This window comes from Anomalospiza imberbis, chromosome 12, assembly GCF_031753505.1.
Source record: "Anomalospiza imberbis isolate Cuckoo-Finch-1a 21T00152 chromosome 12, ASM3175350v1, whole genome shotgun sequence".
NCBI classification, from domain to species: domain Eukaryota; kingdom Metazoa; phylum Chordata; class Aves; order Passeriformes; family Viduidae; genus Anomalospiza; species Anomalospiza imberbis.
Genome location: NC_089692.1, coordinates 2,764,164 through 2,789,957, shown reverse-complemented (window position 1 = coordinate 2,789,957; position 25,794 = coordinate 2,764,164). Strand labels below are relative to the sequence as shown.

General features: G+C 41.3%; 1 protein-coding gene across 3 annotated transcripts in view; it reads right to left on the bottom strand.

Moving 5' to 3' along the window:
• The window catches only part of PEPD (peptidase D), a 146,354-nt gene that overhangs the window by 95,126 nt on the left and 25,434 nt on the right, over positions 1 to 25,794 (bottom strand). For all 3 annotated transcript variants that reach the window (XM_068202488.1, XM_068202486.1, XM_068202487.1), the window contains 4 exons: positions 24,717 to 24,778; positions 13,904 to 13,948; positions 7,533 to 7,608; positions 6,091 to 6,137 (listed from right to left, as the gene is read on the bottom strand). In XM_068202488.1, coding sequence (XP_068058589.1) covers positions 6,091 to 6,137; positions 7,533 to 7,608; positions 13,904 to 13,948; positions 24,717 to 24,778 — 230 coding nt within the window. The remainder of the gene's footprint in view (positions 1 to 6,090; positions 6,138 to 7,532; positions 7,609 to 13,903; positions 13,949 to 24,716; positions 24,779 to 25,794) is intronic.

Here is a 25,794-nt window from a genome sequence, read left to right as displayed (position 1 = left end):
TTACTATATTACTAACCCTGTGAGGACAAACAGTGACACAGCATTCACAGGTGGGTTATCTCCTGCTATGCCATGAGCCAAGTTCTGGATGCACACACGTGGTGTACATCCTGCCACAGCTCTCTTTCTGAAGGCAACCATTTTCCAATATGAGCGTGGTAATTGTTCTTTAGTATCTCTGTGATGATAGAGGGGCTTCTTTCAAATCTCTCACACGGTCCCAGTTCACAGTTCCCAGTCCCAGTTTTTTGTAGAAGGTAAAACCCAAATATGTGGAATTTCAGTCACAAGAGTGGCCTGTGCAAATAAACAGTACTCTTGCATCAGGAGGTGACCGAAAGACAACACCCGACCTTCCCCCAGGACCTCCTGCAAAGGGAAAACGCTGAGAGGTTACTGGGAATACACTGAAACTGCTCTGCTCCCTCCCAGCAGCTAATGGAGTTCATCACCAACCACCATGAACATACTGACCAGCAGCTCAGGTAAAATGGGTCTCTGAGGTTGCTGTGCCCCAAGAAGTGTCTAACTCCCACATTTCTCCTCTCAGCTGGGCAGAAGCGGGAGAGCAGAACAAATGGAAGTGGGCATGTGTTTGCCAGGGCTGAGGCAGATGAAACTTCTGCAGTTGATTTACATCTCCTAAAGCAGATAAGGTGGTGAGACAGGAGGTCTCCATGCTCACAGGTAATCCTCTCCCCCATTTCTGCTGAGTTGAGTGTGCACACATTTGCAATTGTGCCTCTGTATGTCACAGAAGAGAAACAATGCTCAGGGGTTTTCTAAAGCAATTTTAAAATTTAGATTTATTTAAGACTATTTACAACCCTACTTCAGCTGGATTAGGAAATGAGTGGCGACAGCCTTATTTAAAACATCAAAGGACCAGCTGTACGTAGGGAAGGTGGGCAGGAGGGGAAGGCTGCAGGAAGTGTCTCTCTGAATCCAGTTGCTCTTCCAGGCAAGCACATTACATCTGACTTCCCTCTGGGCACTGAACACATGAGATTCAGCAGCTTGCTCAAACGAAGCAATTAGCAGGCACCCAGCATTTGCTGTCAGAGCTGCCAGCACTAAGCTGCCTGCTTGGCCCTGGACACCGCAGGTCATTTCCTATCACCATTTTTAGGAAGCCCTGGATGACCCCTGCTGCCCCCAACACAGGCACAGGCACAAAACCAATGGCTCACTACTCCTTCCCTGCCAGCCCCAGTGCATCCATGCTGAAGAGAAGCTCCTGGGCTGCTGCATGGTGAGGATTTCTTGCTTAAAACAGAGATTGTGGCCGATCCACTTCTTCCTTCAACCCTTGTGCTAGTAGTAGATATACTGACACATAAATATCAGGTACAGGACTATCTTACACCAAACACCATCCAGACAGCAGGCAGACTCCCACCCTAGCCCTACCACACAGGCTTGCAGAAACAAAGGAGATATTAGTGGATTGTGCTGGGGTTTTTAAAATGCAGGAAAAGGTCACCTTCCACCTCTCTCTCTGTTTCTCATGTATTTTAAAGTTTTAAAACTAACCTTTGATAGCAGCACCCTACACTGAAAAACACGACCCCTAATTGCAAAGCAGTTTGGGAAATAAGGCATATACATAACACTAATTGTTTAAAAAAAAAGAAGGAAAAGAAAAAGATATATCAGTAATTGAGCAGACCGACATGCTGCTTGAGACTAATGGAGTGCTGGTCTCTTGTTTAATAAAAATACACAAATAGCAGTGAGGGTCATGACACAATTCAACACCAATCCCACATCAAAAAGCGACTCTGAAAGATTCACCTGTGTATTTTTATCAGCTGCAGTGGGCATTCTTATTTACTATCCATGCACACTTATGTGAAGGACTTACGAAGGTTATAATTGAGCTGAAAATCTATCCAGCCCCATGAAAAAAAACAAGTATTTTTGAAGATCATGTGCTGCAGAAGTCAGTGACTTTTTCAAAAACATTCAAAGAGCAAAATCATCAGGAAATGGTAAGTGGCAAATACTGATTAGCTAAAATCATCAGCATTTCACTAAAAGGAAATACCCAAAGGAAAATAAAATTATTCTGGCTATTTTCTCTTTTTTAGTGAAATAACATGTGTGTTTTATTTTCAGTTTGTTCCACTGGAGCAGAGGAGAGAGAGAAAAATGAAAGATGAGAGCCATAATCCGTGAGAGTGCTCTCAGACTTCCCCAGATAGTGAAATTTAACACTGACAGATGCAACAGCAACTCATCTCAGAGCCCAGGCTCTGCTCTGGAATCAGGGACAGCATTGAAAAGAATAGGGATAAAGAACTTTTATCAGTCTCAGCTGGTAAGAGGCAAGGTGTAAAAATAGTCTGTAAGCATTGTAAACCAACGAGAAAAAAACTCTGTAGCTGCTTTCTTGCCATTTTATTCTTCAAATTATTGCTGTTAGAGCAGAGTGGAGTTTAAGTGTAGTAATAACTGCTAAAAAATCCCCACAATTATTTCCCCTTGCAATGAAGAATCTTTTCCTAATATCTCTGTCAGCTTGAAGCCATCCCCCTTGTTTTGCCAATCCAGGCCCTTGTAAGTAGTCTGTCCATCTTTCTGGTAGCTCCCTTGAGGTACTGGAAGGCCACAATTAGGTCACAATAGAAGCTTCTGCAGTGCAGGTGAGCAATGCCAGCTGTGCCAGCCTTTCCTGCCAGCAGAGCTGCTCCATCCTCTGCCCCTGCTGGTGCCTCCCCTGGGCTCTCTGCAGCAGCTCCAGGTCCCTCCTGTGCTGGCCAGGCTGGGGCAGCTCTGCAGGTGGGCTCTCAGCTGAGGGGCAGAGGGGCACAATCCCCTGCCCTGCTGCCCCTGCTGTCTGCTCTGTACACTAGCCAATGCTCCCTGTGCACTAGCCACTGCCCCCTGCGCACTGCACAGGGGTACACTAGCCAGTGCTCCTCTGTTTTAGAAGGCTCCACTCTGCAGGACCAGGTTTTGGGCACTGCAGTCACAGTTATTTGCATGGTAACCCCCAGGCGGTCCCGTGTTCAGCAGCCACAGAGGGTTCAGAGACAGTCACACAATCCAGGGGGTGTGGGACAAGGGAATGGCTGTTTAGGGCTGGTTTAGTGCTGCCTGGCATCCTCAAGGCAGTGATAAATACATCATCATCTAATGAACCCAGGACTGTGCACACACTCCTATCACAGCCACACCAAAAGGGTTAATTCATTCTAATGTGCCTATGAAGCTTTTAGCAAAGAAACAAGGCATGCAAAAGCTGCTTTCAGCAAGGACAGCTGGGAGATAAGAAGACATCTGGCTCAAGAATGCCACACAGAGAAAACAAAGGACTGAACCTCTGGGAAGGTGGGGTGGGATGTATGGTAATGGTAAATTTTAATATGCATGTATAGCTGTATGTAAGTAACACTTTCAAAGAACCACATGTCCACATTAGGTTAGGATCTCCAGCGTGAACCTCAGGCCTGAATAAATGATTTCCTGTTTAACACAACTTTAGTGCTGGAGAGTCTTATTCTGGTATTTCAGACATCTGGACCTTCAGTGCTATTAAGAAGGGGATAAACCCCCCCAAAAATGGGCAATGCATACAACAGCTGTGTGTCCAGAACTCGTGATGCAGGAAGTCATTCACCTGCTGCTACAGCATACACTTTCATATCATTCCCCAGTCAAACTGACATTCCAAGTAGCCACCCCAATTGTAAAAATGTTCTTTTTAATAAAAAGGGAACAAATGAGGCAATGAACAGAAGATTCCACACTTAATTTGATAATACACAGATGAAATCTAGAAATTGATAAACACTGATCTAGGGAAGTTATCTCCAAGCCTTCAGAGAACTCTGAAACAGTTCCTAGGTCCTAGGATAGTACTTACATAGATCCTATGTAGGTCCTAGTTAGTACTTTCAGTGTGTTTTTATATATACACAAACATCTTTGTCTATATACTCACACTCAACTTTGCTGGAATCACATATTTTATTCACACACTTCTCAAGCTGAAGACTTTTGTTATCATTTTGCTATATTTTGTACAGTATATTCACTACAGAGCAGTTTCATAATTAAAAGCCTTTAATTAAAGAAGATTAATTAAACATGAGATAAGCACAAATACTAAACAAACTGCTTCAGAGAAAACCCAGAATCTGACCTACCAAAATGACTTTACATGCAATTACACATGCTGTGGATTACTGTTTGTAGATAATTGCCTTGGCTGTCTCCTTAAAGTCAACCTACCACACATTAAAGTTAAATAATATCAAACCAGAAAAGTCGTCAGGGCTGATTGGACTTGCAGTTAAATACATTTAGTTTTTATATACCTCAGCATTAACACATTACTGGTTCAAAATAATTTACCCCTGTTTAACCAAATGGACAAAGAAAAGGCAACACTTAGGTCCTACATCCAGTAACAGACAATTTTAATTGCTTTTGGGATCTCTGCCATTATTCTTCCTAGCAGACAGAAGAATAGCAGACAGCATTTAAATTTTTAGGGCCCTTTTTCCCTAAAGGAATAGGTGCAGGGATGAATTCCACCAGTAAAAGAAACTGAAATTCTAATTATAGACTCCAAGGCAGACACAGTAGAGCAGTCTGCTAAGAGCTCTTTCATTAGCTAAATAACTTCAAACTCTTTCAAGAAGTGTAATCCATCAAGGTGTATGGAAGAATAGAAGGCAATTTTAAATAGGTGTAGTAGCTGCTTAATTTATTTATTTTTTTCAATTGAAAGACAAAAATAATCTTTTCAAATGGTTGATATGTGTGGAAGGAGCTAGCCAGGGAAGAGTGAAAAGTCCTGGAGAAAAAAGGTAATATACCTTGTAGACTTACAGAAAAGTGTTTATATATGTAGTTGTTGCATGACATTTAAATCAAACTGCCAGGATCATGGCATTTAAAAGCACCTGAGAACAAATTCTGCTCTAGGGAAATTTTTGATTGCTAATGACTTCCAGAGCCAAAATTTCTCAATTGGCATGTATAGCATGGCCAGTGAGTAAAATGAACAGAAACAACAAAGTTCAAAAATAAAGTTAAAGACAGAATGTAATCATTTATTTTTTCCCTGTTACCTGGTGGTATATGTAAATGCAGTTTGAGGCACTGACAAATTATAGGCATGAGACTATAGTGTCTTCAGAAATTTAAACGGCTTAAATGGAACATCAGTATCTTCTAAGGGCTTTATTTGTCTTTTGAGCTACCTTGAAATCCTTATGACAAATACTGTGGTCTCTTTATATTCCTTTCCCTGGGTGCTGCTCTAGCCTGCTTGCAAGCCTTTGAAAAATTACTGCCAAGAAACAACAGTAACTGACATATGACTGCTACTTTCTATTTCTTCATTATGCAAATACTTTGAAAATTGAAAATACCATGTACAAGCTAAAAATAAATGGACTTGATGATCAAAACCTCGCTTTATATGATAAATGCTGGTGATCTAATGTAAATATTGATTCAAGAGAGGAGGCAATGCTTTCCTTAGATCTAGACACATCATTAGTGTATCAGTTAGGACCTGCCAAACCCCTCATGGATGCCTGTACAGCACACTCTTTTCAACATAAGAGATATCTGCTGCTTTCTTATTGACTTCTCAGCAGCTCTAGAACACCCATCACACGTGTGAGCTGAGCTCCTTGTGCTGGCTAAGTACAGGTATTGCTGCCTTGTAATTGCAGGCAAAATGTAATTGAACACAGCCCTTCATAAGACTCTTAAACACCCACTCATGCAGCCTTCTAAGCATAACGAGACTAAAGGCAATATTTAACCATAAACACAATTTAATTGGATGGCTTCAAACAATGAAAACAGCTATTTTCAAGCTTCTGGAAATTATTGTAACTCCAGGAAGAGAGATATGCTACACTCAACCAAAAAAAAATCACCCCTCATCAAATGCATGTTTGAAACAGATGAAGTACCACCTCAAAATAACAAAATAATACTTACAATGGCCTTCAAACACCAATGAACTCTGTCTCAACTGAATCCATGCATTGTCTCAGCTACTGCTTTTCCCCCTGCTATAGAGATATTAGCTTTTTTTATTATAATTAGTGTAAGAACTCTTACCTCTCCAGCTCGTATTCTTTCATTCCTACTTTTACAGCCTTCATTACCTGTAAGATACATATTAGCATGGGACCTTATAGCAGGAGGAAATCTCATATTTATAAATGTATGACTTATGACTATCTCCAGAGAAACCTATATTACAAAAATATCATCTGTACTTCATTTAAATTTACATCAGTACATGCATTTTAAAACTACAATGGAATCAAACACTTTAATCTTTAAAAATGCCTGCAGCCTCCAGCAATAAAGCAAGTTCAATTGCCAAACTACTATATCTGAATGAAGTGCAGCTCCTCAAAATACCAATGCTCAATTGTGAAAGCTGTGGTGAACGTGGCAGCAAGTCCTTTTGTTCTGCTTAGGAAAAACAAAGCTATGAACTGAATTATCCTACATGGGAGAGTCTCTTTTATACTTTGAAAACTGAATCAACAGAAAACTACGAGAGTTAACACCAGTTTACAAGTCATAAATCTGATCCTTGTTCTCAGATTTGCTAAGAAAGTTTTATTCCTTTGTTTCTGTATTGTAGAAGTTCTACACAGCTGCTCTACAGAAAAAAATACTCTGAGATGTGATAAGATTATTCAAGGATGACGAAAAACCAAGGAATATGAATGCAAAATGACTATCTTTGAGTTTTCAATTTTACAATATTCATTGTAGAACATTTTTACCCTTCATAGTTTGGATATCTGAGGAGCAGGAGCCAAGACAACAGCTGAGTCAGTAACCTCATCAGCTAGTTTTACCTGAGCTGCCTCTGGTCATCATCAGTCTCAGAACTCATGGGCAGATCTGCATCACTGTAAGGAGTACAGGACTGACACCCAGGCTGATTTTGTCATGGCCACCAGGAGAGATGCAGCTTCCCAAGTGTAGTGCCAGCTCCAGCCTGAGTAGCCTTGCCGAGAGCCTGGGCTTGTCCTGCCACACTGGTATGGCAACAGAACAGCAGGGCCCAGCACGGCCCCAGGGACATTCCCAGCTCTCAGGAGCACCCTGAGGAATCCTTGCCCTGTGCTACACTGTGCATGGAAAGACTTCCCCATTCCATCAGGATCTGGGGACAGTTACCTGCTAGTTAAGCTTTTCAGAGCTGCACGTGGGCCTGAATAATCTTGATCTTTTATTTCTCTATCATTATACAGGTATTTGTGCACACAGAACAGATAGACTGCAAGCAGGTCACCTTCTGCTGAGGTGAGCTCTTACCCAAACCCACACTTCATTTCTCACACATCACAAACGCACCAGTGAGTTCAAGGACAATGCAAGGTATATTACTGGCCTGTAATAGGAGGGATATTATCCTCTTATTTCTATCCTGCCTTTCCATTACTTTATTACTAAGCAATTCTGGCTTGCTGGGGACATTTTCTGAGTACCACTGCTACACTAAGAGCAAAAATTATTAACAGTAAAGGATCCATTACCTCTTTATGAGCTTCACTGGAGATTTTATTGGTGTAGCGCAGAACTTCCAACTCCATGTCTGTCTTAATGACACGACTTAAAGAGAAGAACAACAGATAGCATGTTAGACTGCAACTTCACAGCTTAAGAATGCAAAATGAAAAAACCCTGGAAATAATATGCATCACCTATAATAAGATTAGATAAGTACACTTCAAGAGCAAACAGCTATTACAGTATTCATGACAGCAAAGTATTGTTGGCATTGATTCAGCATTAGCAAAACAATCTTACAAAGGCAAATCACAAGAATTTCAAATATCAGCCTGCCCCATTTAATACTTATAAACAAGTGGTTCAACCAACGTTTTTTCAACTCATTCTACAATACATTAGGAACAAAACCAATGCAATTCTGCATTTGTCGTAACTCTAACACTACTTCAAATGGAACATTTCTACAAGCATGCTCAATTTCCTTTTAAACACAATTTGAAACTATTTTACATACTTAAATTCCCAGAGCTCCAGAATTTCAGTTCAGCATAATCCCAACTCCCACCTATTTGCAAGACCTCAAAAGCTGGGCAAGGGGTGGTGTGAAAAAATGTTATTTTTGTTAGGTATTCAAAAGCCCAAACCACAAATTCAGAAACCACAGCAGCAGCAATTACAGCCATGATGCCCATTCTTTCACATGCTTCTACAGGAAGATAAAAACCATAAAACCCCAAACAAATCAATGCCCTAAAAACCCCATCCTACTCTTTGTGTCTTATGAGATACTGAATTAATGCATGTTTCTGAGCCTTGATACTCTCTTCTGAACTCATGTCAAAAATGCACCATTTAACTCTTCTCTACATGTATTTCCATCATGTATTTCAAATAAAAGCAGCTATTGAGTGTGACATGCAGAGTAAAGCAGACACAGTTCCATAACCTCTATTAAACACCACACACTCCCTCCACTGTTACACAAACTGAATTCCTAGTATTTTTCATGCCCATCTCAAAGGCAGCTGTGAAGTACATACTTACTGTTTACAAAGCACAGAACTACATCTATTGAATTGCATGAAAATATTTCAATCATGTTTTTGAGCTGCACTCCAGGGTTTGCAGCAGTTACAAAGAACCATAACTGTTATACTATCAAACTGCCACCAAGACCCCTCTTTTTATTGTTACATGCTCCTCCTCACACTGCTGTAGAAAACTATTTACTGTATTTCTGCTCTGTAGTTTGTTTTAATGAGTCCAGAAACAGGTTTCTCAGCCATCAGTGCCTCTGATGTGAGATTACAGCATTTCCCACAGACAGTGCATTACTACAGCATAGCCACTCCCTTCAAACACAACTCTTCTGGCAAGAGTAAAGGTACCTTTGTAGAGTCCTGATATTGATCAGAATGCTTTTACAAACAGAAACTGTAGAGGGGAGTGGATTGACTTTCTCAGTCAAATGGAAGATGGCACAGAATAATCACGATGCAATTGAGAATGAGAAGCACAAGGTTTTTAAATGCACACCCAGGTGAAAAAATTACACTGGGATGGTAAAATGTGCTGATCGTGAGTGAGGAAACAAACTTCCACTCCTGTCTTTCAGCCAAGACATAAAAAAGAGTGGCTCAAATATATTTCAGTTAGAATGAGGCAGCAAAGGCTTATAGATTTTTAATTTTTTTTTTTAAATCCTATTCCTTGGAAGACTGCATGTGCTAGTAGGGTAATTTAATACTTGTTTGATGTGCCTTTATATTACCTTCAGTATACAGTACATCTCCATGATCTGCAATTGCCCGAGAAATAGGTTGTTTCATAATTCAGTTGTCTAATCTCTTTGTTGCAATCTGCTAGTAATAAAAGTTAGTAACTGCTCCACAGCAAGTGCAAACAGTGTTAGAAACCATTTCCCTTGGCTAAAGCATAAGGCTTCAGGATCAAGGTATTTGTATTAGACCACAACTTCTCAGGTATCTGTTTGAATATAGAAATTCATGCTCAGCCTCAGACTGACTATTTATGCAATGCAACTCCTTCATTTACACAAGGTCAGGCACTAAAATACTTTACAGAAAATATTTAGTCATTCTGAGTCCAACAAAAACGACTACCCAAGGAGTGAAGGAAGGAGAGGGAGGATTGTGCAGGGAACAGGATCAACTTCACCCTACAGCAGACACTGGGCTCCAGGGTTCCAGTGGTACTGTTGATGGAGCTCCCACATCATGGCTGGCTAGTAGAAAAGCCTGTATTTCACCACCTTCTCACTGTTTTGACAGTGCAAAAAGCAGCACCTTCCCAAGCCAGGTTTACAGCAGTGGTTGGCACTTCAAGGCAATCTTGTGATGAGTGTCCACAGTTCTCATGATGTTTTCCCCCACTTCCAAAATAAGGATAGGAAGAAAATCCCACTTTTTTTTCATGAATGCAAATTTCAACATTCTATTAAAAACAGCTCTTGGACCAGTTACAGCCTCTGCATAAATGCATTGATATTTTAATGGGAACAAATAGTTTCCAGGTTCCAGCTAATGCAAATTGTCACAATGTACAGATTCCACATATAAGGCACTCCTCAGATTAGCAGGGGGGCCACTCAGTGCAATCTAGTTTAAATAGAAGCACAAGTCTCTGAGTGTCAGGACTTGACCTTTTTTTCCCCCTTTCATTTTACCAGTGTACATGGTAAAATGAAAAATCTTCCTCATTCTCCTTTTACACACATTTTCTACTTTTATTTTCACTTAGCCATATGAGCAGCTGGTCTTTTCACCCATGTCAGTCATCCAGCAGGACAGAGAAATTTTAATATAAACAACAATCATTTCAATCCTGAAAGTGCATTTGGGCATTTTAAATGTCTGGATACCAAATTACATGCATGACCTAATCAAGTGGTCAAGAGCATATAGAATTTGAGGCAATTATGAGGCTGAAACTCACATAACTCAACAGTATTTTCCTAAACCAGTGCTCTTCTCAAAGATACATAAATTGTTTCTCTATGTGCATTCTGCAGCTGTGATAATGCTGCCAGAAGTATTTGTTTCCAGTTATCAGATGAGTGCTTTATCAGCTGGCTTGTTTTGCTGCTTTTTATTACATGTGTGCAACCTTAATGTCTCCTTTCTGTGACATACATGGAAAACACCTGGGAATGTCCACTTCTCCTTATCCTTCTGGAAATACTAGATTTACAGACCACTTAATATGTAAGGATGATGCCCATGTGGGCAGACTTCACAGGCCTGCCTTATTTTTACCCTTTCTCACCTCTGCTGTTACCTTTCCACATTTTATTTATAGAAATTTCTCTATCACAGTTGATACATTTATGCTCTTTTGAAATACATAAAAACTTGCTAAGTGAATTAGCATCAAAGCCAGCAAACACAGCAATGCACATATGCAAAGGAGAGGCATCACAGTACAATTCTGAAAGACAGGTGCATGAACACCAAAGACAGCAATTCAAAAAAATGTTAAGAGGTTTACAGCATAGATAGAAAAACCTCTGAAAACACAAAAAGCAAATGCGCAGTTTTAGGATATTAACATACAGATCAGTTTTCACAAAGAAATATTTATAGCTTTCCATCAAAATAATACAAAATACAGAACATATGAAATCTTCCACATAAAGCTATCAAACCCCAGTTTCACTGAGTTTACAGGAAAATACAGTATATATAGGCACAAACGAGCTGCAAATTACTAAATGTTTACTTCTAGCAACAACACAATTATGATAGACATTGGCAAATTACAGGAACAAAAGGCCATTTGGCTAAGTGTTGGTGTCAGAAAATCTTCTGATTGCTAAGGAGATAATTTAAACAAGTTTGAATTCTTTCTTCTGTTCGATGACATTTTCTTTTCAAAACACTGGAATCAATACTTAGCATAGCCATTCACTATGAAATTTGAAGTGGAAGCCTTTAAATTTAAAATGAAAGTTTTAAAATTTGTTTGGAAATACACCCACTCAATAAACTGAAAAAAAATTAAAACACCATCTGTAAACTGCTGAAATCCAGTGTAAGGTTGAATTCTTCTGTTTTATCTTAAGTTCCATACCAAGTCAGAAAATGATGAGATCTTGAAAAAGTAAGCAAGAGAGGCAACAGATCCTTAACCACAAACACTTTGCCTCTTGTCATTTTTTCAGCATTTTATTAGGGACTGTATAATACTAGAGTTGCCTTTTGTAGCTCCCAGTTTCCCCTGGCTGGTTCAGAAAGCTCAGCCATTTCATCTCTAGCTGGCAGCTTGACAGCATGGCATAGACCAAAGTTTTTCTGACAAGTACCATGTAAAACAGAGTAGTTCAGAGCTTGCCAAATCTGAAATGAAAGGAGATGATTCAAAGGATGCAATCTCCTACCCCAGAATATAACCCACAAGAATTCATCTTCCTAAAAGAAAAATGTTCTTAACTCTAAAGATACTGCTTTCCAAACAAACTTTCTTGGCTGGTAACTTGACATTCCAAGGAGATTTCTGCTTTGCTAAGCTTTAATATACATGATCTGTCATTCACGTGTTAATTTCACCAGACACTTAAATCCTAACAACCATCTTTAACATGCTTCTGACTTAAAATAAAAGCCACCAACTCAGTAAAACCTTTTAAAACATCTCTTAATACAAATCTGAACGTTTTCTTTGCTTAGAATTCCCTTTCCTTGAAAGCCAGGTGTGGGGAACGTGCATACCAAGCATCCCTCTTCCATAAGGCTGCAGGAAGAACTAAATCATAATTCCAGGCTGCCACTCACAATTCACTGAAGAGATGATTCCACCCCAGCTCCAGGTGCTGCCCTTCTACTGCCTCAAAGCTCCACCTCTCTCAGTACAACCTCCAGGGCACTGACCTTATGTTTGTCCTTACCTGAGCTTTCTAAAGATTTAATCACCCTTTCATTGAAAGCACAGAGGAGAAAAGCTTATGACACCTTGGTAAGGTGGATGGAAACAACCTGAAAGCTACCTTGGGAAAAAGTCTGTGGCCCTACTCCAAAGCCTTCTCCAGCTAAAATTGCCATTTCCGTCCCTGCTGTCCTGCTGTGTCTTCAGTGCAAAGCTTGGAAGTCAGACAGGCCCTCTCCAGGTCCTCTACCTCACCCCTCTTCAACTCAGAAATCAAGTCCATGACATAACTTCTCTGTTTAGGAAAAGGAATGGCACAAATTCTAGAAGGACAGAATAGGCAAGATCTGAAGATCAGTTCCCCTGACACTCATCAGCAGGAGCACTGAGTCCACTACCACAGCTCCAGGCCCACCCATGACTCAGGGATGGAACAATGTCTACACAAAGCCTCCCCACTTCCCACTGCCCTTTTGCAGCTTGATGTCCTGCCAAGCAATGAAAAATATCTGCCACAACAGATACATGACCTTTTAACAATTTGAAATGTTCTGAAATCACTGATGTTCAAATAATATCTCCACAGTTTTCAAGCTGGCAGTTAGCTGTAGATGGAGACAGCAGAAGATGGTTCTCAGCATATGTGCTGAAAATAAGCATTAAAAAGCATAATATCTAGTAGCATGCAATACAATACTCTGCAACAGTGGTAGTCAGAGGGTGCACCTGTGCTTTGTATTTTAAGCTTATCTGTCTTAACTAAGGATTTGCTTCCTCATTTCTAGATTAATGCACAACAAAAAAAAAAAAACCACTTAGATAAATACCTAATTCATTGGCAAAAATCCACTACTATGTTCTTTCATCTACTACTATGTTTCTTCAGTAATTTTCTAAATGGAAAACTAGAGAGCCTTAGTTATGGAGCAATCCTATAGACAAAGTCAGCAATGTTGACCAAAAGAGGAAAACTAACAAAATGGAGCAGCTTTGCACTTAGTCACACATCTAGTTTGTTTGTTTCAGATGGGCTACAGCAGAATTCCCCAAGAATTACAAAGTACAGTTATATGAATTCAACAAAATTAAGGCTGTTAAAATAAACCCTGATTTATTGTATCCTGATAACACCTAATTAAATACTACCTGTTTAGACAGAGTTTTGATCTATGTTTGATTTCTGTTGCTAGAACATAAATTATCCTCTGTTCTTTTCCCATTCATACAAATTCATATTTACATGAATGTGTCTTAAACCCTAACACATCTTAGAGAAATGTGTATCCAGATACAATGCTCAATAATGTTACATAAATTCTTTGGTTTTCAATGCTGTTACCTTGCCCTATTATTATGTTTGTCCATTATTTCCAGTCCATAACGTGAAATCAATTTAAAATTAAAACTCCTGTGGTAAAGTAGCAGGCTTCTGCTGAGGGAACCTCTCTGAAGCAATGGTACAGTATACATACGTTCAACATTACTCAAAAAGAAAGATTTTTTTGTTACTCACCATTCTGCAATTTCAGGATGAAGAATTGTGTTGTTCACATTGAATCTAAAAAAACCCAAAGACACTAATATTAAAAAGCAGCCAGCCACAACAGCAAAGACTACATACTCTTTTTTTTTAACCATGTCTTCTCTGAGGAAGTAAAGTGAAAACAAGTATTGTATGGGAATTCAATAGAGAACCCAGTGAGAAGAATGCATTTAATTTTGAAATACATGAGACTTAAGCATATACATAATTTTAAAAATGTGCAGAAGCCAGTGTAACGGTATGTTTGAGACATGCTTATGACACTTCTTTTGACAACAATAAAATGCTAGGTTATCAGTTCACTGCTGTGACTGTGGGGTGGACCAGGCTGACCTGCAGGCATCCATTCCAAATTATTCTGTGATTTTTACGTTGTTCCTCAAACACCCTTCATTGAAATTAAACCCAGCAAATTGCAGATTTCATCCTTTGTTTCATGCCTTCCCGATTCTGTGTGCACAAAAGGTGGCCATGTGATAAACAAGCTTGCTTAGAGGATGGTGAAAGGAAAATGACCTCTCTGTGCCTTTTCCAATCTACACAAGAGGCAAAGCAGAAGCTCCCAACTCGCCCTGGCCTCTGACACTGCTCTATTTTTCTGTTTATTTTCTACATGACCAATTCATGTATTCTTGGAATGATTTTGAGGCTCTCTAAACAGTAACACTACAGTGGCAAATAGAGTAAGCAGCTGAGTAATTAGGTGGAACACAAATGGATTTTCAAGCATTGTTAAAGGGCTTTTTTTGCTTACAATTTAAATGCCTAAGGAGTGTTCTGCATCAAATATATTTTTGTCTGCTCAGGACTGTTGGCTCTCCAGTTAGCGTATTTAAGAGAATTAAAATGCTACAAGCTCCCAACAGTTCTTCAAAAGAATGTTATGAGGCAAAAGTTCATTTTCCCACATTTTTGAAGGAAAAAAATTAATCTATTCCAGGTTATTAACCATTCTTTATACCTCAGAAGGGACCAATGAAAGCACAAACCCAATTAAAAAAAAATTAATTAGAAGTCACTTTTAATTGTGTATTGGTCTTCCTGTGTCCTGAGAAAGCAGAAAAAGCCCCCTATGTTTCTCCTTTTCAGAAATAGATGCTCATAAACTTATAAAACCCTAATAAGGAGAAGGCTAGTAGCTCAAACCAAAAACTCATTACAACATTCAACAAGGACAAGCTGTATGGTATTCAATATTATGGGTATTAATGGGAAATCACTGTAAAAACAACTCAAGACAAAAAGCCACCCAGCAGTCACAGAACAGTGCATCACTATATAACAAAATTGGTACTTGGAAACAACAAAGTATCAAAAGGGCATATTTTCAATTTAATCATCACCATCTCAAGAATTATCACTTATGTAGACCAATGCAGAAATAATTCTACAATGGAAGAGACAGTAAAATACAATTTTTTTCAGAAGAAAATATATGAATGACATAGTAAAATCAATCGATGAATATTCTAAGAACCCAAAGCCTGAGCTCCCTGTGTGGCTGGAGAACACCAACTGACACCACCACAGAAAACCAAGACACTGAATTATGCTACAGCTGTAACAAGAGACACAAAACCTTTCAATAATGTCAGCAGTATGTCAGACAGAAAACTGATCAATGAAGGCAAATGTCTGGAGACAGTGCAGCACTGGAGTGTCCAACACCAGCTCTATGCAAATAGCAGTAAACTATGGTTATTGTGAAGTAACGAAAGAAAATAAAGCACAGGGAAGGGCAGTTACAGAAGGCATCTGACTTTGACTCTGAAAATCCACATCTCAGAAAACTGAATTGATCACTTTAACCACAAACACAGATGGAAGAAATCAAAAGCAAATCAAATGAGCCAAATATGAACTTCATAAAAGAAGACAGTCTCACCCGAGCATTCAGAAAAGGAGGAAAATTGTACACTGGCATAGTTACAGGAGCTCACTCTTTTAGAAAAGCCATTTCAGCTACAGTCCCTGGATTTTATCTTTCCTGGCCATGCCTCAGATTTTAGCTTTTCTATTTTTCAGATTCTGTGCTGCTTTAGTGTGTAGTTCTGAGCTTCATATTAGGGGATGGTGAGCTCTCTTCACAGAGCAGACAGACAAAACAATTCCTTCTCTAGCTGGGGACCAAGGACAACTGATCCAGATCTCAGGCCCAAGAGCACAAACAACGTGGGCTGAAGAGAGAAAAGCAAGAAGGGTGGGACCTCATGGGCTAAAGCTGTAACTGGACAATGAACTCCAATATGCAGATGGGCCAGAACTTATCAAAGTGAGAGCCCCCGTGACCGGTCGTCCATTCTGTGACCGTTTTGGGTCCATCCTGGGTGTGACCCTGGCTGGGCTCTTGTGCTGCCCAAGGTGGATCCATGGAGGCCTTTTAGTAAATCTCTACTTTATTCTGTAACTCTGACCAGTCTCTGTTCCAGGTCAGCCTTCTCAAGGCATCAGGCTCTTCCTGAACTGTGTTTGTGCTGCCAGAAATCCAAGTCTTACTGGCTGGGACCACCTCACCTACTATGTATCAGTTCTCTAAAATTCTAGTTTGCTGTCAACTGAGGAAGCTCATTAAACACACAGAGAGGCAGCAGGACTCAATCAGGAGGGTGCTGGTGGGTGGAGAAGAGCCAGGAGGTTGTCAGCTCAACAGCAGTTCTCCCTCTCACCTGAAAGACAAACTTTCTGATGTAATGCCAGCTAGAAAACAAGATGCTAGACCTCTTAGACACAGCATCAACCCATATGTGCAAGCAATTATATTGTAGGCCACTTTCTCAAGGAAGTCAAAGATTAAGGACAGAACTGTGTCACTCCACCCATCTCATGGCAGCTGTGGGTCCTGTGCGAGTGGCCACAAGGCCACCTGTTTATAACTGTGAGACTTCAAAGGCTGATGACTCAAATCACACTTCACTCTTACTCTTACTCTTGTGGTTTAGGGATAGTATTGTGCAATTTAGTGCTCTTATTAAAACCACAGCATCACTGCCACTCACTTGCCCCCTTCCCCTCCAACTGGAAGCACAAAATGCAAAGATCATGGGTTGAGACAAATTTACTGGAAACAGCAATGAGATAAGAAAACATACAGTAAAAGCAACAATATTAATAACAAAGGGTATAAGACAAAGAAACAACTTACATGAAAAAAACCCCAACAATAAAGAAAACACCAGACTGTTCTGCCCAAAATATTTCTCAACAGGAAGAAACACTCTTCTCTTCCAAAGCAAGAGGGTCCCTTCCTCCTGGCCCCAGCAATGACATGAAGGGGTGTAAACAATGTCTGGGTCCATGGCTGTGTGTTCTGTATGTCCTAGATGTCACACAGGTCAGGAAAGCTGGTGTGCTGTCTGCTGGTTGCTGCACCAGGAGCTTACAACTGGGAGCAATCCATGCTCACTGTCCTTGGTAGTAATGGCACACAGTGACAGTGCCATTCAGCATCCAGTATTATACAATTCAACATTACAAACTGTTCTCACCCAAAAATCAAATCCCCTCAAGGTGAATATCATGTTTCCCCATGCCTCTTCATCACCCACCAAGTGCACCCAGGACCTTGAGCAAAAGCAATCCCACACATGGGTTTGCCTTTGCCTGGGGCAGGACAAATCCACGCTGCCTTCCCTGACACATTTCTCATAAGCATCACAGGGACTTTATCCCCTGCTAAGGTATGGGGAGCTTTTGACTGAGCAGGGCCAGCTCCACTGGCAGAGCCTCTAGTGAAAACTAACCAGGTGGCCTCTGCTAAATGTGGGTCCCAGTGTCCAAAGGTCCCACACCCACTGCCTTCAGTGTGCCTTGGAACAGTCCATTGCAGCGTTCCACTTTGCCAGAGGCAGGTCTGTGACAGGGAATATGAAACGCCCACCCAGTCCTGGGCTCTCTGGCCAGGGTGTCCATGAGTCCACTTCAGAAACGAGTCCTACTGCCTGACTCAGCTCTTTCTGGGTGCCATGTCACCACAGAACTTGTTTTTCAAGGACTGTGCCTCAGGCAGTGGTGTGAGACAAAGGATTCATCTCCAGCCATCCAGTGGTTGTTTCCACCATTGTCAGCACGAAGAGCTTGCCTTGGGGGCTCTGACAGGAGCATGATGCCATCAATTTGCCAGCCCTCCCCTTATTTATGTTTGCACCACTGTCCCTCACACCACAGAGGCTTTACCCCTTTGGCCCTGCTTGACTGCAGTGCACGTTTCAGTCATGGATAACCTGGGAGATGGAGTCTGTGGTTAAAGCCACCCCTCGATCACAAACCCATCTGGATGTTGCATCTTTTCCCTGATGACCGGAGGTGTCATGGGCCCACCAAGCCAGAAATAACTCAGCCTGACCAGTCCAGATCCACCTGAGACCCTTTAACCTGGCAGCCCAATCCACCTGTCTGCTGGTGTGATGTCCTCCAGCAGCCCTACAGGAAGGGCTTTGGCCATGTTCTCCACCCAGCACTGATGTTTTGCCACAGTTCAGCAGCCCTCATGGCCTTCCCCTCTCTGCTGCCAATTGCTCTTTTCCCACCAGTCCAGCCACCCCCACTGGGCATTTGCCACCACCCACGAGCCAGTGTAGAGGCAGTGCTGGCCACTTCTCTCTTTCAGTGATATCCAAGGCCATCTGGAGGCTTTCAGCTCTGCAACCTGACTTGATCCACCTCGTCCCTCAAGAGCTTTTGTGGCTCATGGGGTAGGACTCCATGCAGCAGCTTTCCATTCTCAGTTATCTCTGTGGCACAGCAGTGAAGAGAGAGCATCGCTGTTCCTCTTCCGACAGCTGAGTACATGGTGGGGCCTCCTCAGCACGTCACCTTCTCCTCCTCTTATGATGCTAACCTGAAATTTTCACCTTCAAGCCAGTTCCTGGTAACTTTCAAGATCCCTGGGCAACCGGGGTTTCCTGTTCAAGGTTGCTGTGTGATCAGAGCCATCCACTTACTCCACACGGCATCAGGGCCAGGATGTGCGGCAGGGACTTCTCCTCTGAACATCCAGCCCCGCACTGGCACTCGGACTGCCAGAGGAGCTGTGCTTCAGTGCCAACTGATAATAAGTAACACCAGCCCTTCTGTCTGAGGACTTGCCCACTGGAAACTGGAGCTGCTCTTATCCTTCACTAATTTCCTGTGGTGGTTGTTCCCCCTCTCAACTCACATCCCTGTGCTCCCAGGGCAGGGGTGGGGTTTCCATCCCACTTCCTCATGTCCTCTCCGTGATCATGCAGGTAAAACCACGGATTACCTCAGGGTGTGTCCCCTCTCTCTCGAGCAAGTCTTGAGACTTGTTCCCAATACCAGCGACTGGTCTGTACTGGCAGGGCATGGGACACTTCTTTAAATTTTTGGTGGTCTTCTTTAAATAGTTGGATATCTTTGGACAGTCTTTCCACAGATGTGATGCAGAATCGTGCTGAGTAAGAAATACTTTCTTCATACAGCTTGCATTTGATAACCAAATTATCCACTGACTGTTCCTATTTCATGACCTCACTGCCAGTGAGTTGGCACACAGCGATGGCAGGCTCCATAGGAACTTCTGCCACGTGGCTGTGTACACCGGATGTCATCTGGATTTATAGGGGACTGCTCTGAATACTTATAGAGTACCTCTAGCACAGCTAACCCTCTCAGGTACTGGATACCTTGCTCCATGGTGTTCCACTTCTCTCTTTGCATTATTAGACCGTCCTCGAGAGAATACCTTTCCCTCATGCTTGACAGGAGTTGACTCCAGAGACTGAGTTTCTGTTTATTTTCTAATCCCCTGGTCAATTCCACATCCTGGGACAGGGACCCCAGCTGCTTGGCTTCCCTCCTTGATTTCATATTGTGGCCCACAATATTCCAGCACTGGATCAGCTGGGTTACATGGGGCTCTCCCAGCTGGTAGCTGAAATCTTTTTGCACATCTCCCAGCTCACCTGGGGATAGGGATTTGATTATCTCTGGCTCTGCCTCTTCCTCGTGTTCTGAGGGCCCTGCTTCCTCTTCATCCCTCAGGAAGCAAATGGATTGTCTTGGATTTCTTTTCAGGTGCAACTGCTCCCAGCACAGGTTGTTCCTCTGGCTCAGCTGCAGCTGGGAGTGCTCACAGCACCCGCTGCTCTGCTTTCCTCCTCCTGCCCCTGAGGGTGCTGTCTAGTGTCTGATAAATCACAGCCAGAGCCCAGCATATTGCATAACTTTGTGCCTTTCTGGAATTGCCGCAGCTTTTCTCTTGTCACATATTTTTTCACTTTAACAGGGTCCTGTATCTGTTCAGGGATGAACTCTCAAACCTTTGGAGCAGAATAGTCCTTCAAAAGTCATCCCATTTTCTTTCTTTAGTGCTCCCACTAGAACCACAGTGCCACTTGCTTCCCCTCCCCCTCCAAGTGAAAGTACAAAAGGCAAAGATCATGGGTTGAGACAAGAATAATTTTCTGGAAACAGCAATGAAATAAGAAAATGACCAGCAACATCAACAAAATCAAGAACAAAAGGTGTAAGTCAAAGAAAATATTTACATGGAAAACCCTTGACAATAAACAAAACACCGAATGGGACCATTCTGCCCACCACATTTCTCTGCAGGAAGGAACACCCTTCTTCTCCAAAGCAAGAGAGAGTCCTTTCCCCAGCCCCAGCCCTGAGATGAGCTGGGACAGAACAACACCTGGGTCCTGGCCGTGCCCCCTCCTGAACACTGCAGAAAACCAACCCTGTCCTGGCCAGCACCAGGACATCTACCAGCAAGGCAGCTAAACAAACCAACCACATCCTGAAAGTTACTGCTTAAACTCAACAGGAAGAGCTTTTCACCACCAACAATATGAGTATACAAGTGGTGTTTAATTCACATAATTTGGGCACAAAACCCCTACATAAAATCCCCTGACCATGGCCTCCCAGCAAAGGCCTCCCATCACTAGACAGCAAACAACTTACTCGTAACAAAACATGTACTATCCTCATGTTAGGAGGATTAGGCAGTGCAATATAATTCTACATTTTTCTGCAATTTGCAAATTGACAATACTTAGATGATGAGATATGTGGTCTTGAGGAAGAAAACAAATTGGCATTTGCTACAGTTGCAATCTGTAACATATTAGTGCTCCCAATTAATCAATTCAGAACTCAGAAATACTACACTTTAAGGCATGTCCAAATTGATTTCATACTGAGTTGTCCTTTCACATGCAAGACAAATTCATTAGTTAAAATAACCCTAGAAATCTACACCTCCCATATAAAAGCACTGTATAATGAGACCTCTTTCTGTCAGCTTAATGAATACACTGTGTGTGTCTACAGTGATAACAATCTAAAACATATTGATACACAATATTAGAATTTTCTTCTCTTGTTCAACATGGAGATTCTTTGTCCTAATGAACTGATTTGGCTATCCAATACGAAAGGAGGAATTCACTGCAAAACTTTAAACATTGCTTAAACTGTCCATCATTTACCTCAATTGACTCTGAGGGTGAAAAAAAAACCCTGCCAACACAGTGAGCAAAGATTTAGTCAACAGTGCTTTAAAGTATATGGCACATTACTGTTCAACCCTACAGGTTAAAAATACATTTTCTGTATGGTGAGTCACATCCTGTCAAAGCATTTTTACAAGGCCTAATAACTGACATGATTAGATTAAAGAAAATCCTGCACATTTGAATAATGGATCCATGAATTAGGGGAAAAAACCTGCAAACACAGAACTGGCCTCTATTAGTAAACAGAAATATGAACTTCTAGACAAGAAAGCACTAGAACTACTTTAGAAATCTGCCTTCTATGCTTCAGCCTTCTGGGGCAAGTGAGCAATCCCCTTCTGCAGGATTCTGAAGAGCTGCAAACAGAGCTGACCTGAGGAGAGTTACCTGGAGCAGCACCAGGACATGGTCCAGGTCTCCTGTCTCAATCCTTGTCCCAGGCTGGTCCCTCAGTGACCCTCTGCTGAGCAGGGAACTTTCCGTGTACCACTGGCCTCTGTTCCCACAGCCTGCAGCAACAGACATGCTTTTCTCAAGGGCAACATCCCTTGCTATATGAGAGAGCGAAACTAATGGAAACTATGAAATAATTCACCACTATAGATTCTATAATCAGGATAGAATCAAGCTTAGCTACTGCTAGCATGATAAAAATAACTTCCGGGTGATCCGCAGGGCACAGGAATAACCCACGATCACAGCAGTCATTTTATCTCAAATGACTATTTATGACAGTAGAAAAATTAACCAAATAGCTTAGGTAATAATGCTCCAGAAGAAGTTCAAAAGGTTCAAAAAGTAAGGCAGGGAAGCAATATCACTAGGGCAAGAAAAAGACAGCTTCTGACAGAAGCAGATGAACAGCCTGCAAAGAGAGCAAGATTGACCTTTTTTCAGGAAACTAGACATTATTTTCATTATTATCCATCATGAAACACCCCCTACACCCCCCACCCCCACTGGGCCAGATCAGCCTAAGTGAAAAAAAGACATATGGGAGTAAGAGAAACACAAAATGGTCCTAGCAAGAAATTAGATCTTGACCAGGAAGCCAGAAAACAAAACAAACAGGAGATCAGGCATAAAATAGAGCATCATGGTCAGGGCAGAGCCTGGCTGAGCTGAGGACTGAGAGAGCCAGCAAGGCACAGCCAGAAGGGAGCACAGGCAGGCAGGAGGGAGCACAGTTTGAGGAACACATTGATCTGGGTGTAATCCTCTTGGAAACAATCAATACATCTGAAATATATCTTTCTATAAAGGAAATATTTGCTACAGGAGAGGTGGAGAAACAGGAAAGCAGGAAAGTTGAATTTGGTTTGGGTCTGTATTGAAACCAAATATAAAATGGATTGGTTTATACAGACAGTTACAAAATTCTGAGGCAAGCAGTTCAAAAGGAAGCTCACCCCCTCCTCCAGACCACCAGTTACCCCCTGCACATGGACCAAGCACGAGCCCACCAAAGCCACCACAGCCCAGGAGAAGACACAAACAGAACCAGGGAGATCAAAGAAAGACTGGAGTGACAAGTGGTTTGAAGGCATGGTCTCTGTCAGAAGAGGGGAGTTGATCCAACAACAAAATCGGTGCATGCTCTTCCATACTGTGAGCTTGGGAGGGGAAGGTACCAACCAGACCTGTCAAAGGCAGCTAAAATGAATGACCTAGTGCCTAGGGGTGCAGAGGGATGAACATGTGCCAAGTCTCAAAGAGAAATATCTGCTGACAGCTGGAAATCCCTGCTAGGAATGGAGAAGCACTCCTCCTGGAGCACATGGACAGCACGTTCAGCACCGGGAAGCCAATGCTTAAATACCATTCAGTGTTGTAGGAGACACTCTATTAAAATCTCAAATGAAGTGCTAAATGGAGTGGCTTCCTAACTTAATGTTGACTAGTGAATGGGCCATTAATTAAACTCTTTAAACGGAGTTTAGTGAAATTCAGGGTAAAAAAGGGGGTTTTGGTAGTTCAAACAGAGTTTGTACATCATTGCAATAAAGAAGCTAATAACTGTTTGTATTTCACGTGGAGGTGTATCAGATAAAACTGGAGATATTGCTCCACACAGATTTTGCAGTCCGCCTGTATGTGGAGAGTGTAAGATGACCATCTTGGACAAAGCAACAGAACTCACACTGGCTGTAACAGCAGAGAGGACACCAAACACTCAACAGAAGTGACCTGCATGTATTGTGGCATACTTAATATTTAACTCAGTGGGCAGCAAAAGATGTCTAAATGCCTGGCACCTTGTTCCCAATATCTCTGACAGAACCATTAAACTCCCATTTAGGATACAGAGGGGACAACTAAGTAATTATGAAATCAGATTTCAGATTGCTTGACACAAAGAAACAATCCCAGCAGAAAAGCATGCTCAGATTATACAAATGAGTGCCCAGACTCGCAGCAAATTCTGTGCCCTACCATCCTCTCTGTAGAATTAGCATGCTGCTGACAGAGGAGGATGGGAAAAAATATAGTGAGGTGCCTAGGAGTCAATGATCAACATCTCAGCACAACTGCTTATTTTAACAGGCTTTTTAATGAGGGTGGTCTGTTTCTTTTTTGCCATACACTTGAGCTAAAACCAGAAAATGATCTTCTTTAAAAGATATCGTAACAGAACAGACAGTTGTATTTCATTAAAAACTGAGGCCAACATCCTCACAGACCAGAGCAAGCTGTGATGTATTTCTACTTACTGCCCATGCAAAATACTGCATGCAGGAAGACATTTTCACCTCAGTAGTAGCCAAACTTCATAAAAAGACAGCATTAAGGGACAACAAAAGCTCACATCTGGACAAAGAAATGATTATTCCTTTTTTATGTGATTTGTGAATTTATTTTACACCTGTAATGTAAGATTTTTTCAGAAGACTGTGCATTACCAGAATCCATAATACCTAGATTAATAATGTACAAGGAACTTAGTAAGAGAAAGAGGCTACTCTTAAAGATTAATTTTTCTTCAATCTGAAAAACAAATATTCCAATCCCAAAAGTGGAAATGGATATATGAGGACGGGTCTATTTGGTTTTAAATAGCTACAGTATAAACACAGACAAAGAGAAAATGTGGATTAATTTAGATGCAAGAGAGATTTAAAAAAAAAACAAAAACCCAATTGTATTTCAAGTCATTAGAAACATGTATCAAAACTTCTTTATTTGGCATCTGATCTGCCATTCAACATCCTTTCATCAAGAAAAAGCATAATTTAATTTGAAATTTAAAATGAATTCAACATAACCATGTAACAATTAATGTACAAAAAAGCTGTGTCACTTACTGGCTGATTCCCTCAAAGGAAGCTTCTTTGGAGACATTTCCACTATCAGTATTAACACCACGCTGGGAGGAAAAAGAGTAAAAAAGGACAGTGATTCTGAGCCAAATATGTGTATTTAAAATTTTAATCATGGGGAGAACTTGATTGCAGTAAGTATTTGGGAAAACTTACACATAAGTTTATCTGAATCACTATAAATAAAATCCCCCAGCTGTTTGTTCAAACACAGTTCAATATAAGAAATAATTAGTTCCATAGGAGACCAGCACAGAACTCAGGTCAGGATGTGCTGCTTAGGAACAAGACAAGCTTTGATTTCTAATGCCTTTATGTCTTGAGAGAGAGGTGTGAGACCTATAATATAATTATACAGGGCAAGAGAATGAAAACTAGGCAAAGCTTCTTCTAAAGTAATTTAATATTAAAACAAATTGTTATGCCCTGCCTTGGCAATGTTACTATTTAAATTTGCTTGCTGCTCCCCTACAGCTTTCCATTCAAGCAAGAGTATTTTGGCTGCTACACAGCAGATGAACACTTCTGACATGTGCCTGGGGAACCCTGCAGAGCAGCAGTTCTGGAACGAGACCACAGGAGGAGAGGACCAGGTTTCCATTCAGCAGCAGACAGAGAAGTGCTCTTCCCTTCTTTGAATACTTCACAGCAGTGGGAGGAATGTGAAAGCACCACAGCACCCTCCTCTCAGCCACAAATTATGTGAAAATTCCTGATTACAACAGGATGCTCCCAGAGTGATAACTACTCAACAACTCCATGTGAAGAAATGCACAGTAAGAAGCACAAGATAGTCAAACATTCCATTTCTCGAATTTCTCTTAAAGAACATGAAATTAAGCCATAGGGGCATCTCTTAAGAGTATATGTGTGTATACAAATATAAGTGAAAGAAAGACTGGAAACTATTTAGGGCCTCTGTTCTTAATGAATAAAGAATTCAGATCTAAGGCCATGTAACTCCCTAAAGAAGGATATTTTTGTTATGATTTCTGTCTGGTCTCTATCATGGGAAAACAAGAAATCCAGGAGCAGCAACTGCATCTGCTGTAAGGGAAAGCTC